Source organism: Talaromyces atroroseus (genome assembly GCF_001907595.1).
Source record: "Talaromyces atroroseus strain IBT 11181 chromosome Unknown scaffold_0, whole genome shotgun sequence".
Lineage (NCBI taxonomy): Eukaryota > Fungi > Ascomycota > Eurotiomycetes > Eurotiales > Trichocomaceae > Talaromyces > Talaromyces atroroseus.
This window is the reverse complement of record NW_017971432.1, coordinates 2,751,755-2,766,738: the sequence shown is the minus strand read 5'-3', so window position 1 is coordinate 2,766,738 and position 14,984 is coordinate 2,751,755. Positions and strand designations below refer to the sequence as shown.

Here is a 14,984-nt window from a genome sequence, read left to right as displayed (position 1 = left end):
TGCTAACAAATAACTGGCCATTTAGAGTATATCTCGCTCATTTTGATTCATATCGAGGCTCTGCTCCATTTCGTGTCACCATTTTCGTTCGTCTTATTGACTAGACAATGATTCACCATTCGTCTTTCACTGCTTCAAACAGGAAGGAATAATGACGACAGAGGGTTCAAGGAGTATGATGACTGCTGCGAGAAATTCGGCAACGAGTCTAGACGGGTAAGAGAGAATGTGCGGACGGACATCGACACCTCACCAGACTCGCCTTTAGTCACTGCTTACAGGCATTATCATATTGGCGGCATCAGATTTTTTCTATTCGATGAAATGTCTTGTTGGCCAACATATCGGTATTACAGTTATGTTGTTGGGTGCCTTACCAGCATAAGACAAACACACGTCCCTTAATGTCTTACTTCAAAGGAGAATTTTTCGTCTCCATCTTATTTTAGTCTTCCATCAAATATCCGGGCTATGCGGCGTGGTCATAGGTCATTTATCTCTATTCCATAGCAATCACCACACCCACCCATATCGATTTTGATACTGCTGGTAGTGACTGTCCTGGAAGCCGCCGGGGTTTTATATTAGGGTAGACGACCATCTTAGACCTTTATTCGGTGAGATAGCATTGCGGTTCGTGAAGTTGAGACTCAGCCCCTAACAGTAGTTAATGAAATGATATCAGAGACCGTCTCGCCTGATACTCATCATCCCGCAATGCGAAGCCGAGCGAGATAAAATTACAGTAACCGAAAGCTAAACCGCCTGGGGTTTACTCGGTTAGTGAAATAATAATGAGACGAAGAAATCAGACCATTTCGGAGGCAAAAAATAATCAAACCATTAAAAATTATGAGCATACGAAGCAAAAAAGAATAACTGACCTACGCAGTACTCGAAACTGCAATCTTCCGCTCCGTAGGCGGACGCCTTACCATTGGGCCAGCAGGCCTGTTATGATTGGATGGTCAAACTTTTGCCTCATGTTCTTTAATTTCGCAGTCGCATGATATAAGCTTGAGGACATAATGCCTCTCTTTTTCTGATTTCGCTTGCTTCTATCTTTACTCTTGAAGAGTATGATATGGAAATATTCGGAATTTAGAAAAGTACCTGCTTGACAGAATGCCAAGCCGAAAGTAGTTCCACCTGTAAGTTCAAATGTTGCAGCTGTCGAACTAGTAACTTTAGGATGGGGCGCTATATAAATATATAGATATCCAGGTATACCCATGGACAATGACCGTTGATTGCTGAAGTTCTACACACAGTTAATTTTCACAAACCCCCTCCCCTACCACCTGCATAAATCATGACCGTCTCTGGATGTAATTCATTGCACAATTAGGTATGCGGCATAAACACTACCAACCACATTACTAACGGTGCATGTACCTAGGTACTCCGGCAGAAAACCCGGTTCTTGCGCCACAATTTGTGAATAAAACATGATTACAATAGAGAAACAGAGTCATCGCCTACAGGCTTCGTATAACGTTCCGGGGTGCCTTCGCTTGTCTAAAAACAGGACAATAATAAACCAATGTTATTCGGCAGACAACCTAATTTTACTCTACAAGCAACCCTGTATACATGAACAGTCCCTGAATATACCTATATCCTCTGGAACAAACCGAGTCAAAATCCCAGAATCACCGGCGGTTGCCGAGCCCTGGCATACAGCGAAGAGCTAGCTATATGTCATCATCGATACTAATAATCGTCAGAACTGTCAGAATCGTAGTTGTAAACCCGCTCATTCTCCATTCTATCCATTTCTAGATTGCAGTATCCATCGGCCAGCTCGTTCTCAGATCGCGGAATCCAGACATAATTGACACGGCCGAGTAGTCTCACGTCGTCATCCAGGCTCGAAGCCTCCCGAATCAAATCCTGGTTTGCCACGTCGTTTCCACGAGAATTGATCCATCCATTATTGGCCCATTTATAGATCCAAGTATTCATGCAGTTGACAGCGTACTTGGAATCGGAATGGATGGTGACATGAAGCCTTGGCTTCGGGCAGTAGAGGTCATCGTAGCAACCCAGTGCCATCTTCAGACCTAGAATGATTGCAGTGATTTCGGCGCGCTGGTTAGTGGCGTCACTGTAGCCGCTGAGCCGTTGTTCGATATGTTCGTGCTTGCCTCTCCAGCGCAGTTTTCGGACTGCTGCAGCAGCGCCGATGGCATTGCTAGAACCGTTTCTTCGGCATCCCCCATCCACGTATATCATGATCGCGTACGCCATGATGTCAAGGTAGAGGTGGCGGTAGCGCAGTTGGTGTTTTTCCTCTTGCCGCTGTCTCTCTTCAACATAGTAGAAAACGAGTCGTGGACTTAGAAACCTACATAGGGTAGGTTGATAAAGGCGAAAAACAGTGGCGAGAGGTGAAAAGAAATAGACAGGAAGAAAGAGATGTAGCAAACGAACGCGTTCAGGGGAGTGTTCCGCAGACCCACACTACCTAGGTACAAGCTTTGGAAACCATATTTAGTTTTTTTGAGGAACTTTCCATATATTCAGTGGATATGCAGGTATATAAACAAAGGATGCCATATCCACAGTGAACCGCAATGGCATGTCAAAGAAACCCATTTATAGCCCGGTAGAAGAGCTGTTGGCGAGAACTCTCGAGCAAACTCCTCAGTCAGTCTCGTTTTACCAAAGATCAGCCGTGCCTCACTATCTAGGATAGTGAAAGACGGCATCAGAGTCCGGCGCACTCGCGACCAAGTCCCATTCGCTCCCACCAAAACCGACCCCTTCACCTCAAGCCCGCCTTCAAAATGAGCGACCACTCCCCCATCTACATCAACATAATGCTCAAATTTCTGACCAAACACAACCCGATCTTGGATTCCCTCCAAGAGAGTCTTTCTCAACACACCGCGATCGGCACTTAGCGGTTTACGCTGCGGCCTTGCTGAAATGGGCGCCCTTGTCCCTGGCCGAAACAGAGGGCCGCCACCACTCACGCCGCCACTTTTTGCATCTAGTATGGCCTGGGGGATATTCGAAGGTCCTGCACCAAGGCTACAAGAGGCGTTCAGTTTGGCGAAATGTGCCTCTGAGAGACTCTGCTCTAGGGCCTGTATGCCCTCATCTGATATCCGGACTCGGTACCCCTGGGGACGCGCGTGCAATGAAGCGTCAGATTCGTATAACATGTAAGAAATGTTCTGTTGGGAGAGACTTCGGGCGAGGGCGAGTCCGCTGATTCCGGCACCGATGATTATCACGCCGACAGTGTCTGGCATGGCTGCGGAACTGGAGTAAGGGAGAGTGAAATTCGTATGGAAAGAAGAGGTAGAAAAATGTATATCAAATGTTGAGCTTTTGAGCTGAGATCCATCTTGTCAGGCCGATTGAGGGGTATTTATATAAGTTGCTTCCCAGAGCAAAAATTGTCTTGACGACCTCCATTTGTTCATCTCGTGCGAAGTATTCCGAATAGGGAAGAAGCTCGGCCGACTTTGTCATTTTGACGCCTTCCCCGGTTGGTCTTAGTCGCGTCACGTTGCCCAGTCTCAAAGCAGAGGATGAATATTATTAAGAAGATTAATACAAGTTGAAGAAGTGAGAGTTCAATTTCTTGTTTTTCGATTCGTATATCTACTATCTAATGTATTATTAGTATCTGGTATAGCTACCTAAATCAAAGATCCCAATCCCAATTCGCGTGCAAAAAGACGTCATTAAATCGGCGTACCCAAACACCTTGTACTTTGTACAACAAAAAAAAAAAAAAAAATAAAACCGTTGCAATATGATCGGAGGCATGATCGTTAGTTCAACGTTTCGACATGAAGCATAAATTCCATCACCTTGTTCGCCATAAAAAACTGCTTGTCGTGGATGATGATAATGCGGGGCAATGTACAAGGAAGAGAACAAACTATAAACCAAAAAATCGCCAAGAATTCCGTGCAATGTTGAGCTCCGGAATAAATTTACAACGCATAAGCGACGATGGCGAAGAGGAAGCAGTAGAGAGCAACCGCAGAGCTGGCCACGCTAGCTGTGGGCATAGCGCTACCAGCCTGGGGAGCTGGAGTAGCAGTAGGAGTAGAGCTGCCAGAGGGAGAGCCGGTACCAGTTGCAGTGGTGGTGTTGCTGGGCAAAGTGGTGTTGACGCCAATTGGGGGAGGTACAACAATGGTAGGAGTGCTTGAAGCCACAGACGAGAAGGTGGTGGAGGATACAACGGCAGGGGTTGTGGTGGTGGTGGTGGTGCTTGATGGAGTGGAAGAAGTAGAGCTGGAGCTGGAGCTGGAGCTAGAGCTAGAGGTGGACAGGGGGATGCTCGTGGTGGTCTCGGCAGCGGATGAAGTGGTGACGACAGAAGAAGTCGAAGAAGTGGAGGTGGAAGTAGTCGAAGACGAGGAGGAAGTGGAGGTGGTAGAGGCAACAGTTGAAGTAGTCGAGGGAGCAACAGACGAAGTGGTAGATGCGGAGTAGGCGCCATTAACCTCAATGCTGTCGGCAGAACCACTGTTGCCGTTGTATGTGTACGAGGATCCGGGGTTCTCATTGGTGATGGACACAGATTGCACGTATGCGGTGAAGGGACCATCGGCATAGTTGGTCACACCACCGGCCCACTCAATGGTACCTTCGGCGTTGTTAGGGTCACCACCAGCCCAGGTACCGATTCTGAGGCGCATGGGAGTCTGGGGGAAGTAGTCTCCGGCCTCTTCGGCGGTCAATGTACGGACCACAGCGCCATCAATCAGCCATTGGATGCTGTCCCTCTGCCAGTTGACAGTGTATGTGTGGAAAGATGTCTGTGGCGAGCTAACATCGGCATTGGTTGAACGGTTGTAGCTGCCAGTATAGCCCTTGCCGAAGTAGTTGGTCTCGATGTAGGTGGTGTACCCGCCTAGCGCTTCCTATACGGGGATTAGACTGAGTCCATCTCAAAAATCTTGGGGAAAAGCAAAAACAAAAAAGCATACCCAATCAACCTCATCCAGATCATCCGATTCCAGCACAATACTGCTAACAATACCAGTACCGGGAGAGGCTTGCATCTTGACTTCGGCAGTACCGAAGAAGAAGTAGTCAGTGGTTTCAATGGTGGGAGCATCGCCCTCTGCAGAGATGGTGAAGACAGCGCCATTGGAGCCGTCGTATGTAATGCTACCAGCAGTCACTGTCCAGCCATCGGCAGCACCGGCAGTGAAGTCACTATTCAAAGAGGCGCCCATAGCAGAGTCCGAAGGACATGCTGTATGCAAGCATAGAGTCAGCCGCTGGAAAAATGCTGCAGCAACAGGTAATTGGCACTTACTGGAATCGAGCGGGTTGCAGGAGGTGTATGTCTGGGCAGAGGCCATGGGGATGGCTGCAGCGAGCAGCAGCGCTGCAGAGTTTGCCAGAGTGGAATGCATGTTGACTCGAGATTGCAGTGATGACCGTCACAGCAGCGATAGGAGTGATGTGATGTGTGTTTGTTGCTTCTTGATCAGAGCTGCACAGCAGGCAGAGAGATGCAAGGGAGGCCGTGGGCGAGTTGAGTGAGTCAGACTCGGCGGTGCGTGAGGTGAGGAGGGAAGGAACAGGAGGAGGAGGAGGACGACATGCGATGACGAGGAAGGAGCACAGCCGGCTACTTATAGCAGCGGCCTCCTTCCCCACGATCGATGGTGGTTTTTCTTGTCGTCGAGACCGTTTGGAGACATTGAGACTGGCCCTTTCCCCTTCGGGCAATGCCACGCACAGACGCAGCCAATCAGCATGCAATTCGCACTGACCCACTGCGCGCTTTCCAGCACTAGCGAATCAGCGGCCGCCCCAGCCAATCGGCGGGAGGCTGGTTGGCCACTAGTTCGCTGTTGCCCAGCCATCCGGCCTGATTGGGACTGGCCGCCCCCACCGATCCGCCCTAAGCTGTTTTCTATTTTAGGCGGTCTTATTTTCCTGCCTCTTTTCGCATCGATGCTACTTCGCCTTCCTTCCTGATCGTTGACTGTCGTCAGGGGAACCGCGCGTTACACTGCAACCACTTGACTGCTCAGTCGTAAACAGCAACCCTGCTGTTCTCTCGTCATCCGTGTTTTTCAAGCACCCCTTGCCGTGCAGTGCAGCGCCCGCCGCCATGCTGCCATTGACTCTTCACAAACACACGGGCTGCTTGCCTGACAGGCCGCAGCTGATATGTCATGGGCATAACTTTATGACTGTCATGTCTCACTTTCGAGGCTCATGGGGCCGACGCTATTGACCAAGACGCTGCTACCGTGGGGCCGCACTAGAAGATTCTCAGCACTACCAGTCTAATGCTCTATAGTACAGCCAACTATTCAAATCCAAAGCTTACACGCGTCCTCGCCACCAACACGCCAATCACCACCGTGTTACTCGGGCAATGCCACCAGCAACGCTCAGGGCGACTACAACTGTTACACCTGCAAAGTGTGAGTGCTCAATGAAGGTCTTTCCAGCCAGGAAGTTTCCTCGGTAGCGTCAGTGGAAAGTTCCACTTGGCGTGCGTACTGCTTACCTAATTTTGTCTCCTCTGCCAGCCTCTCTAACTAACTGTCTAGCATGTGGCCTTAATCATACGTTGTACTTGCTCGCCGCCATGCTCCTGTCTTCTTGCGATCGACTGGTCGACTGTGCGGATAGTTGTTTCAAAACCATGACTGTTTACTATTTACGCCTTTATGTAAGTTAGTTAACTAACTAACTGGTCTTGCTGTTTATATAATACACGTCATCAACCGGATTGAACCTTGGAAACATTGCCGATGCCTGGAACCATATTCTTTTTAGACTCCGATCCATGGATTTATGACTGGATGCTCCCAAGGTTATCAACTGGTGACAATTTACCGAGTATGAAAATATCTATTTATATCTACGCCGAGTTTGTTCCCGATCCAAGGTTCAATCAGAAATAATCCCAACTGATTATCTTCGCAACCAAGCAAGTATGGCTAGATAGTAGAAGTGTACATACGTCAATCCACGATGACATGAAAACTGGTCGTCGATAACACTGGAGGCTATATATGCAAGTCATATATGCATCACGATGCCTAGGTAAAGAACCGATTTTCCGGTCTCGGCAGGTCAAAATGTTCACGCAGCGTCGACCCTGTATAATCTTTACGGAACAGACCTCGTCGTTGCAATTCCGGAACCAACCTGTCCGTCACCTCGTCCAGCCCCTGAGGCAAAAAGGGAAACGTGCATGTGAAGCCATCCGAGGCCTCTTCCCGCAACCATGTCTCCATCTCTTCTGCGATTTCGCTTGGAGAGCCTAGAAATGCCAACCCCGAGTATCCCCCTAACCGCTGCGCAAGTTGGCGGATCGTCAGTCCTTCGTTCCTAGCCAGCTTTTCGACATTATCCCTGCTCGTCTTGCTCGCGTTGGTTTCAGGAAGGTCTGTGGGCAGCGGGCCGTCCGGATCATATCCGCTGATATCTGCGCCGACTGCGATTGACAAAGATGCAATTCCACTATCGTAGTGCACAAGACTATCCAGCTTGAGCCTCTTCTCCTGCGCATCCTGCTTGCTGTCAGCAACGATAATCATCGCTGCAGGCAAAATCTTCAAGTGCTCTCTTTTCCGGCCCGCCTTCTCCACCCGTCCCTTGATATCGGCATAAAGCGCCTTTGCAGCATCGATATCTTTCGGGTTGCAAAACACCACTTCGGCTGTCTCCGCCGCCAGCTGGCGCCCAGGTTCACTTTGCCCTGCCTGCACAATGACCGGCCACCCTTGCGGCGGTCTGGCAATATTCAATGGCCCTTTCACTTTCAACTCGTCCCCAGAGTGGTTAAGCACGTGTAGTTTACCAGGATCGAAATATTGCCCTGTCTCGACATCGCGTGTAAAAGCATCATCAGCAAAACTGTCCCACAGTCCCGTCACCACATCATAGAACTCCCGGGCACGCTTATATCTGTCGCTGTGAGCCATGTGCTCATCGAAGCCGAAGTTGTGGCTCGACTCCGGGTTCCCCGTCGTCACAATATTCCACGCCGCTCGGCCGTTACTCAGATGGTCCAGACTGGCAAACCGTCTGGCGACATGATACGGCGCATCATACGTCGTGCTCGCTGTCGCCGCGAGACCGATTTTATCCGTTACCGAGGACAGAGCGGATAGCAGAGTAAAAGGCTCGAACGACGTAACGGTATGGCTGCGCTTGAGGGCCTCGACGGGCATGTTCAGCACAGCCAAGTGATCAGCCATGAAGAAGGCGTCGAATTTGGCAGCCTCAAGCTTTTGAGCAAAGTGTTTGAGGTGTTGGAAATTGAAGTTGGCATCGGGGTACGAGCCGGGGTAGCGCCAGGCGCCTGTATGCAGCGACACTGGACGCATGAACGCCGTGAGGTGCAGTTGGCGATTCGATTGCGAGCCTGCCATTTTTTTGTTTGTGGCCTGGGAAGATCAAAGAAGGCGATAAATGTAGAAATGACAGATCTTCTATCCACTTCTCTCATTGCAACTGGGTTGAGAATGGCCGTGGTTTTATATGCCCCGCTGCCCGTAGCTTTGATGGCGATGATATTTATAAGCATATCTATAGGCGGAGATATGGCGTGCTCGGAGCAGGTCGCTTGCGCAAGCCGTTCCCAGTGACTTTGCAGATTGCAACAGGGATTCAAGCTGGAAATGTAATCATTAAATCTAGCTATACACCGCCTGTGCGCGAACATCCCATCTGTATAGCTCTCTAAGCCCAGTCGGTACGTGCTTTGTTTCATTTATAGCATGGATATTTCTTTGCCCTTAGTCGGAAGTAGATAACACTTCACGTCACATCCTCAAAATTTCCAGGAGTCGGGTGGCGATGGCCGCACGCCTTCGCGGGCCATTCTATCAGCCTCAAGATCTCCGTGTTCGTACTGGCGCTTTCAAGGTACATGCAGATAGCCTGACACTCAGGCACAATTCTGCCCAGGATCCACGGCTGAAAGGGCGATACTGAACACATAAGCGCCATCCACCAGCTCAAAATAAGAAGCGCACGCTCATCCTTCCTGCGCAAAAACTCAATGAAATCCGGCGCAATTAGGCTCATCCAAGTCACGAAAATGTTATAGTTCTCCGATCTATTGTACGGGTTGAGCTTCAGCATTCTACTCAATAACTGCACAGGCCAGTGATATGTATTGGCCTTGGTAGTTGTGTGGTTGTCAATGTCGCACAGGTCGGCTAATCTATCATGCAACCCCATACGGCCCGTTTGTACCTGAACATAGGGCTTCAGTTGATCCATCGTGGCGCGGAAAGCTGGCCCCCAGATGCTGTCATCAATGAATGGCTTGGTTACCTCAATCAGGCACCGCAATCCCCCCTGTAAAGCGAGCCAATTTAGATCGGCTGAGTTGGAGGTGAAAACCCATGAATCTTGCGGTTTAAATCCAGCTGGACAAATATCATTCATTCCGAGTAGGATACAGGTTCCAATTAGCGCGTCAGTGTTATGAGATCCAATCTCTGCAAATGTCAGCTCGCTTTGATACAATTGTATGGCGCGATTCCAATGGGAAATTTCCAGAATTTCTCGGTTTTTATTGCCTGGTTGCACGCGATTGTAATAGAGACATGATGTGGCTAGAATAGTGTGCATCAAATGGGGATTCTTTTAATCACTTTTATGTCACTAAATAGGCTCTCGAACATATGTTGAGATAGGAATAAAATAAAGTCAAGTTGGACGAAAGGTAAAGGGAAACAAGATAGTAACATACTGTGAAAGCAGTCCTTATCAACCCTGTCCTCATAATCTCTTTTATTTTCGGATCTAGAATCGTTCGTGTACAATGGCTCATGAATCCATGTAAAATCTCGACATTTGCTAAGCGGGACGAGTCTGAGTTAGAAGAATTATCCAAGCCGATGAGTTGAGCAATCGATCTCTCGACGACGACGAGCGACATGCTGCCAAAAGTCATGTCTGGCGCCATCCCTCGGCTATAACCATGCACCAAAGTCTTCATCGAGTCCTGAGAGATGTTGGCCTGAGACCTAGGCTGGGAGTAAATATAATCACATCGGATGCCGTGTTTGAGGCAGCGTATACATTCCGGTTTGGCTTCGTCGCACTACTTGTCATACGAAATACGAATTAATCCAACAAATCCGCAATAGATGTAAAACACAACATTCTTATCTAGGTCACGCAAAGAAACGTACTTTGTGCCTTCTATTCTTACAATTCCGGCAGCCATAGCGCGATTTTCGGTGACTTCGTCGCGTATGAGCAGTAGTAATCACGTCCGATGACTGATTTGAAGGCGCAAAATTTTGTGAGTTTGATTGATGGCAGTCAGGCGCTACCTGAGACATCGTGATCATCCGCCGTAGAGCAGGTCATGATAATACCATATCGAGCTTCAGGTTGCGAAGAATGTAAAGGACGAAGTTTAACCTTATCTCCGTGCAAAAGCGAGACTGGATGGTGATTGGCTGTTGATTTCTACTCCACTCTGCTAGTCTGTATACGGAGATATCTATTTTTAGTAACAGTCTATATCCTGCGTTGAACAATCGCAAATAGAAACAAGTTAACAAGAGCTGCCTGTCTACTGCCGGGCTGAATAGATATATGACTCAGTTTTCAAGACTTGCGTGCGTGAGTGCGAATGATTCACGACTATAGTCTAGGGAGATATAAAACCGAAGTCCAGTTACGGTTAAGATGCTGCTCACTGAATGCTAAGCCGTAGAGGAACATACGTCGGTCATAAATAATTTTCTATCTAATCCTCGGCTGTTGGTTGTGGAAGCGGCGAATCCAGCCATACATCCCCAACTCTAAATCCCTGTGGGAATGGATCTGTAGGGTGTATCACCACCTGCTTGTACGCACTGATCCATGCACTCCCCTTGACTGTAGGCAGGACGGCAGGATAATCACCGACTTTGGTGGTGCCTCGAATATGCGCCTCAAATTCCGACCCGATGATGCTACGATGGCGGAACGGCTCGTTCACATCGAGAAGGCCCCTGGCATGGAGAAGTGCCAAGCGAGCGCAGGTACCTGTTCCACATGGACTGCGATCAAGACGTCCGGGGGAGACAACGACAGTATTCACTGCGGTCTTCACTGATCTTCCTTCGAGGAAAGGCTCTGTAAACTCGACAATACTGACACCGCGAATACTAGGGTTTTCTGGGTGAACAGGATTTGTGTTCTCCATGACGGCCTTTTTAATACGTTCTCCAAGCTGTACCAGTTTGGCTCCGTTTCTGCCTTCAAGTGAAATATTCAGGGAAGTTGCGTCCACAATTGCAAAAATCATGCCACCCCATGCAATATCAACTTTGACGGTTCCCAGGTCAAGAACAGGTATCTCGAGATCAAGTGCGAACACAAACGCAGGGACATTGTCAAACGCCACAGATTTAGCCTTTCCATTTTCACATTCGGCAGTCACACCCACCAAGCCTGCGGGGGTGTCGAGTTTAATGCGGGAAATAGGCTCTTGCATTGGGACCATCCCTGTTTCAAGAAGTACAGTTGCAGTGGCAATGGTGTTGGCGCCGGACATTGGAGGGTATTCTTCGTGTTCCATGATGATAAAGCCGGCATCAGCCTCTGGGTTCGTGGGAGGCAGGACAAGATTGGTGCACATAGCAGTGCAACCCCGGGGCTCATTTAATAGTACCAAACGAAGATTGTCTTGCTTTGTCCAGATATGCATCATCTTTTCGTACATGGTCTTGCCTGGAACATCCAGGACACCACCGACGATAACATCGCAGACCTCTCCGCCAGTATGTGCGCCAACAACATTCAAAGTTCGTGCAGCAGGCATTGTTAAGATTGAAACTCAAACGTGTAAATTACCTATAGATCGTGGGTAGAGTTATACCGTTGGTAATTAATTCTAAAATCCAGAAGTCTTTTTGTTGCATGCTTGTGCAAGGGGTCTATATACCTACTTCTTCCTCTTTTTTCAAAGCCTTACTTTTTGCATTCCCTTCCAGAACCCCACGGCCATTTCAGTCTTACAATTACGTACGTATCTACGATTTGTTAGAACGCACAGAGCGCTTTAATTACTACTCGCGGACTCGCGGACGGTGTGCTGTGCATGCATATACTACCAGAATGAGTTGTCCCCTATTCGGCCGTTTCCGGGAGCTATTTCACGCTGCATCTGCCCCGGGAATTGTCTCTATCAATATCGGAAGTCATGTGAACATGCATGAGAGAACATTATCAGTTTTACTTCTTTCTCACTGGACTCCTAAGCTTTAGTTGCTTAGCTTCCCCTCAAACTCGCATGTCTTTACTCTTGATTCTCTGCCGCGCCTGCCACCATCTCTCCGCCAATAAGTCTTGGAAGTCGGAGATGACCGATCATGTGGTGTTGGGCGATGAAATAGTGGATTTTTGGAAAACCTTTTCGGAGATAGAAACAAAACTATCTGTCCGAATTTTCCACCGCGGGGAAATAAATATTCAGGAAAATTGCTCTACACGGATTCTAGTTACGTGCGACGCAGATAGAATACCTAGGTAATTAAGCTTGGTCATTTTGGAGTCTTCAACTCTACTTTGGTCAAAATATCACCTCTATCTTCGTAGCTTCTTCGCAAGAGCTCGCAAGTTCGCACCACAAGAGGTCACCTCACAACTTGAGCTTGCATATTACAATGTAATACGGAGGCATTGCCACTAGGTATCAGAGAATGATCGATGAGTGATCAGCCATTCAACTATTCAAGCCTCTGTTGAATCAGTCTTTTCCGCTTCCTTTTGATTCTTAGCCGACCTTCGTCTTCGATGGTCTTTGAGTAGAAAGATAACGGCAAGAATAGTGCCGAATGCTGTCAACCCGACAGAAAACCAGAGCGTACCCCGGTAACCATGAAGCAAGTCTGCCTTGGTTTGTCCGCCATTGTTGATCTGGAGTTCAATGGTACCAGCGAAACCAAGACCTAGCGATATACTGTAGACAACAATAGTCATGATCACGCTGGATCCCATACCCTGGTACTGTCGAGGTACTGTGTTCGAGAAGATGATCGTGGCAGCAGGCAACGATGAATCCATTGCAAAGGTGGCGATGATGGTGGCGAAAAAGAAGTAGGTCCAGTACGTCGAGTGTACGGGTCGCAAGGCCATGAGAAGGGAAGTGAGGAAGTAGCAAAGCATTGAAAACAACATGATGGATGAGGCTGGAACCTTGTTGATTGTTTTGCCAACGACCAATGCTGTTGATATGCCGGTGACGAGGATAGGAGAAAGCCATGCAGCCAGTTGAATGGGGGTTTGGCCACCGATATTGAGGCATATTTGGATGACGTAGAAAAGCTAGGTACATCGTTAGTTTGACATAAATTTTTGGGGCAAAGATCAGTACTTACCCAGATGCCAAACGTGGACCAGCCCGCTGCTGTACAACCGAAGACGAAGGCGATATCGGAAGTGAGGACGGCGACAGGTAGAATTGGATAGTGAGCGAGGCGAAGTTCGATGTAAAAGAACGCCACCAGAAACAAGAAACTAAGGATTAGGCATACATAGACATAAGGTTCGTCCCACGTAGTGACCAGGCTCTGATTCCAGGCGAAGTTAAACAGAACCAGAGCTGTCACACCGCTTGCACCTCCCAGTAGATCAAGGCGGTCCAAAGTTTCGCGAATGGTTCGTCGGTATTTCTGTTCACCCTCGACAGGCATGTCCGGAATTGCAACGATGGCGAGGACGAAGAGAAAGGCAACCCCCAAAGCCTGACTCCAGTAGATCCATGGCCACCAAGCCATGGCAAAAAGGGGCCCAAAAAGGAGACCTGCCATCGCACCGACTGGGGCGGATGCAGCAAAACATGCGAATCCCATATTTCGAGGGCCCTGGGAGAAGCACTTGCCCATGATGGCGAGTGCATTAGGCACAGTTAAGGCGGGACCAAGGCCTTGCAGGACACGAGCAAGGATGTAGACGGGGTAGCTGGAGTAGACAGAGACTCCTGCCATCATGCTGGTCAAAGAAAGCCAGCCCATACCGACGACGAAGATTGCCTTGTTGCCAAACTCGTCACCTAACCGTCCTCCGATCAAAACGAATGTGCCTAGACTCAAGCCGTAGCCAGAGATTGTCCACGAGAGGTTACCAGGCTCGGTGACACCAAAGGACTCTCCAACTATTTGGAGCGTCGTAAGAGTGTTGCATAGGCCCAACTGATTGGTGAACATGGATGAACACACCGTCATGATGAAGATGATCCGCCGAATCAAACGGTAGCCATCGGCAATGTAGGCGTATTCATCTTTCGTAGTCTGTGCAGAACCTATACCTGAATCTGTATGAGTTAGTCGACGGGTTCAAAAGGCCTCCAGCTTTTGCAGATATCTTGGGAGCTACTCACCATCACCATGCCTCGATGGTGGAATATTTGAATGATGCGGTACAGTTTCCTGCCCCTCTAGAGATGAGGTGGTCATTGTGAGCAGAATTCAATGTTACTTGACTCTAGTGATGGGCGAAGAGGTTTGAAAAGAACAGAAAGAGAACTAGATCTATGGAAGACAAAGAGAGGGAATCAAAGGGGAGGCCTGCCAATGCGGTCTCTTTCGACGCTGTTCGGATGCCGATTTGTCAGAGCCCACCGGAGAGCGGCCGAGTGGGCGCGCACTGAAAGGATAAGCCCTAAAGCAGGCTGGAAAACATACAGGGCATAAGGACTTTCGAGCTCTGGACAAATATTGACGATCATGTAATTGTACATCCGTCCGCATCGTAACGACTGGCGATTTTGTTCGCCTAGGGCTTATGAGACTGCGACGAGAAGCTGAATGAATACCTCCTTGATCTGAGCAAGATGTGCCCTAGACGAACTAAACACTTCTTATGAACGCAAGTAGTTCCTTTTGAACAGCAGAATATTCAAATACAGCGTATATACAGTATAAATCCCTGAATTAGTATGAAAACCGCAGCCTAGCCCTAAGCAACCCCCCTGGCCCTATAGACAAAAGAGGACTCCAGACTGGGCGCTAGTCTGCATACGG

General features: G+C 48.6%; 6 protein-coding genes across 6 annotated transcripts; all 6 read right to left on the bottom strand.

Annotated features, from left to right (window-relative positions):
* Nucleotides 1–1,713: 1,713 nt before the first annotated feature.
* Nucleotides 1,714–3,260, bottom strand: UA08_00987 (hypothetical protein; the record flags this gene model as incomplete). The annotated part of the gene is made up of 3 exons (XM_020260853.1): nucleotides 1,714–2,301; nucleotides 2,352–2,467; nucleotides 2,687–3,260. 3 exons carry the CDS (start codon nucleotides 3,258–3,260, stop codon nucleotides 1,714–1,716), a joined length of 1,278 nt encoding a protein of 425 aa, XP_020124002.1.
* A 693-nt stretch (nucleotides 3,261–3,953) lies between these two features.
* UA08_00986 (hypothetical protein) lies at nucleotides 3,954–5,393 on the bottom strand (the record flags this gene model as incomplete). The annotated part of the gene is made up of 3 exons (XM_020260852.1): nucleotides 3,954–4,892; nucleotides 4,959–5,230; nucleotides 5,294–5,393. 3 exons carry the CDS (start codon nucleotides 5,391–5,393, stop codon nucleotides 3,954–3,956), a joined length of 1,311 nt encoding a protein of 436 aa, XP_020124001.1.
* A 1,650-nt stretch (nucleotides 5,394–7,043) lies between these two features.
* On the bottom strand, nucleotides 7,044–8,381 carry UA08_00985 (hypothetical protein; the record flags this gene model as incomplete). The annotated part of the gene is made up of 1 exon (XM_020260851.1): nucleotides 7,044–8,381. The coding sequence occupies one exon, from the start codon at nucleotides 8,379–8,381 to the stop codon at nucleotides 7,044–7,046; it is 1,338 nt and encodes a 445-aa protein (XP_020124000.1).
* A 388-nt stretch (nucleotides 8,382–8,769) lies between these two features.
* Nucleotides 8,770–9,237, bottom strand: UA08_00984 (hypothetical protein; the record flags this gene model as incomplete). Its single annotated transcript, XM_020260850.1, has 1 exon — nucleotides 8,770–9,237. One exon carries the CDS (start codon nucleotides 9,235–9,237, stop codon nucleotides 8,770–8,772), a length of 468 nt encoding a protein of 155 aa, XP_020123999.1.
* Nucleotides 9,238–10,723: 1,486 nt separating this feature from the next.
* UA08_00983 (hypothetical protein) lies at nucleotides 10,724–11,782 on the bottom strand (the record flags this gene model as incomplete). Its single annotated transcript, XM_020260849.1, has 1 exon — nucleotides 10,724–11,782. One exon carries the CDS (start codon nucleotides 11,780–11,782, stop codon nucleotides 10,724–10,726), a length of 1,059 nt encoding a protein of 352 aa, XP_020124006.1.
* A 911-nt stretch (nucleotides 11,783–12,693) lies between these two features.
* Nucleotides 12,694–14,417, bottom strand: UA08_00982 (hypothetical protein; the record flags this gene model as incomplete). Its single annotated transcript, XM_020260848.1, has 3 exons — nucleotides 12,694–13,287; nucleotides 13,341–14,263; nucleotides 14,342–14,417. The coding sequence occupies 3 exons, from the start codon at nucleotides 14,415–14,417 to the stop codon at nucleotides 12,694–12,696; spliced, it is 1,593 nt and encodes a 530-aa protein (XP_020124005.1).
* Nucleotides 14,418–14,984: the final 567 nt, after the last annotated feature.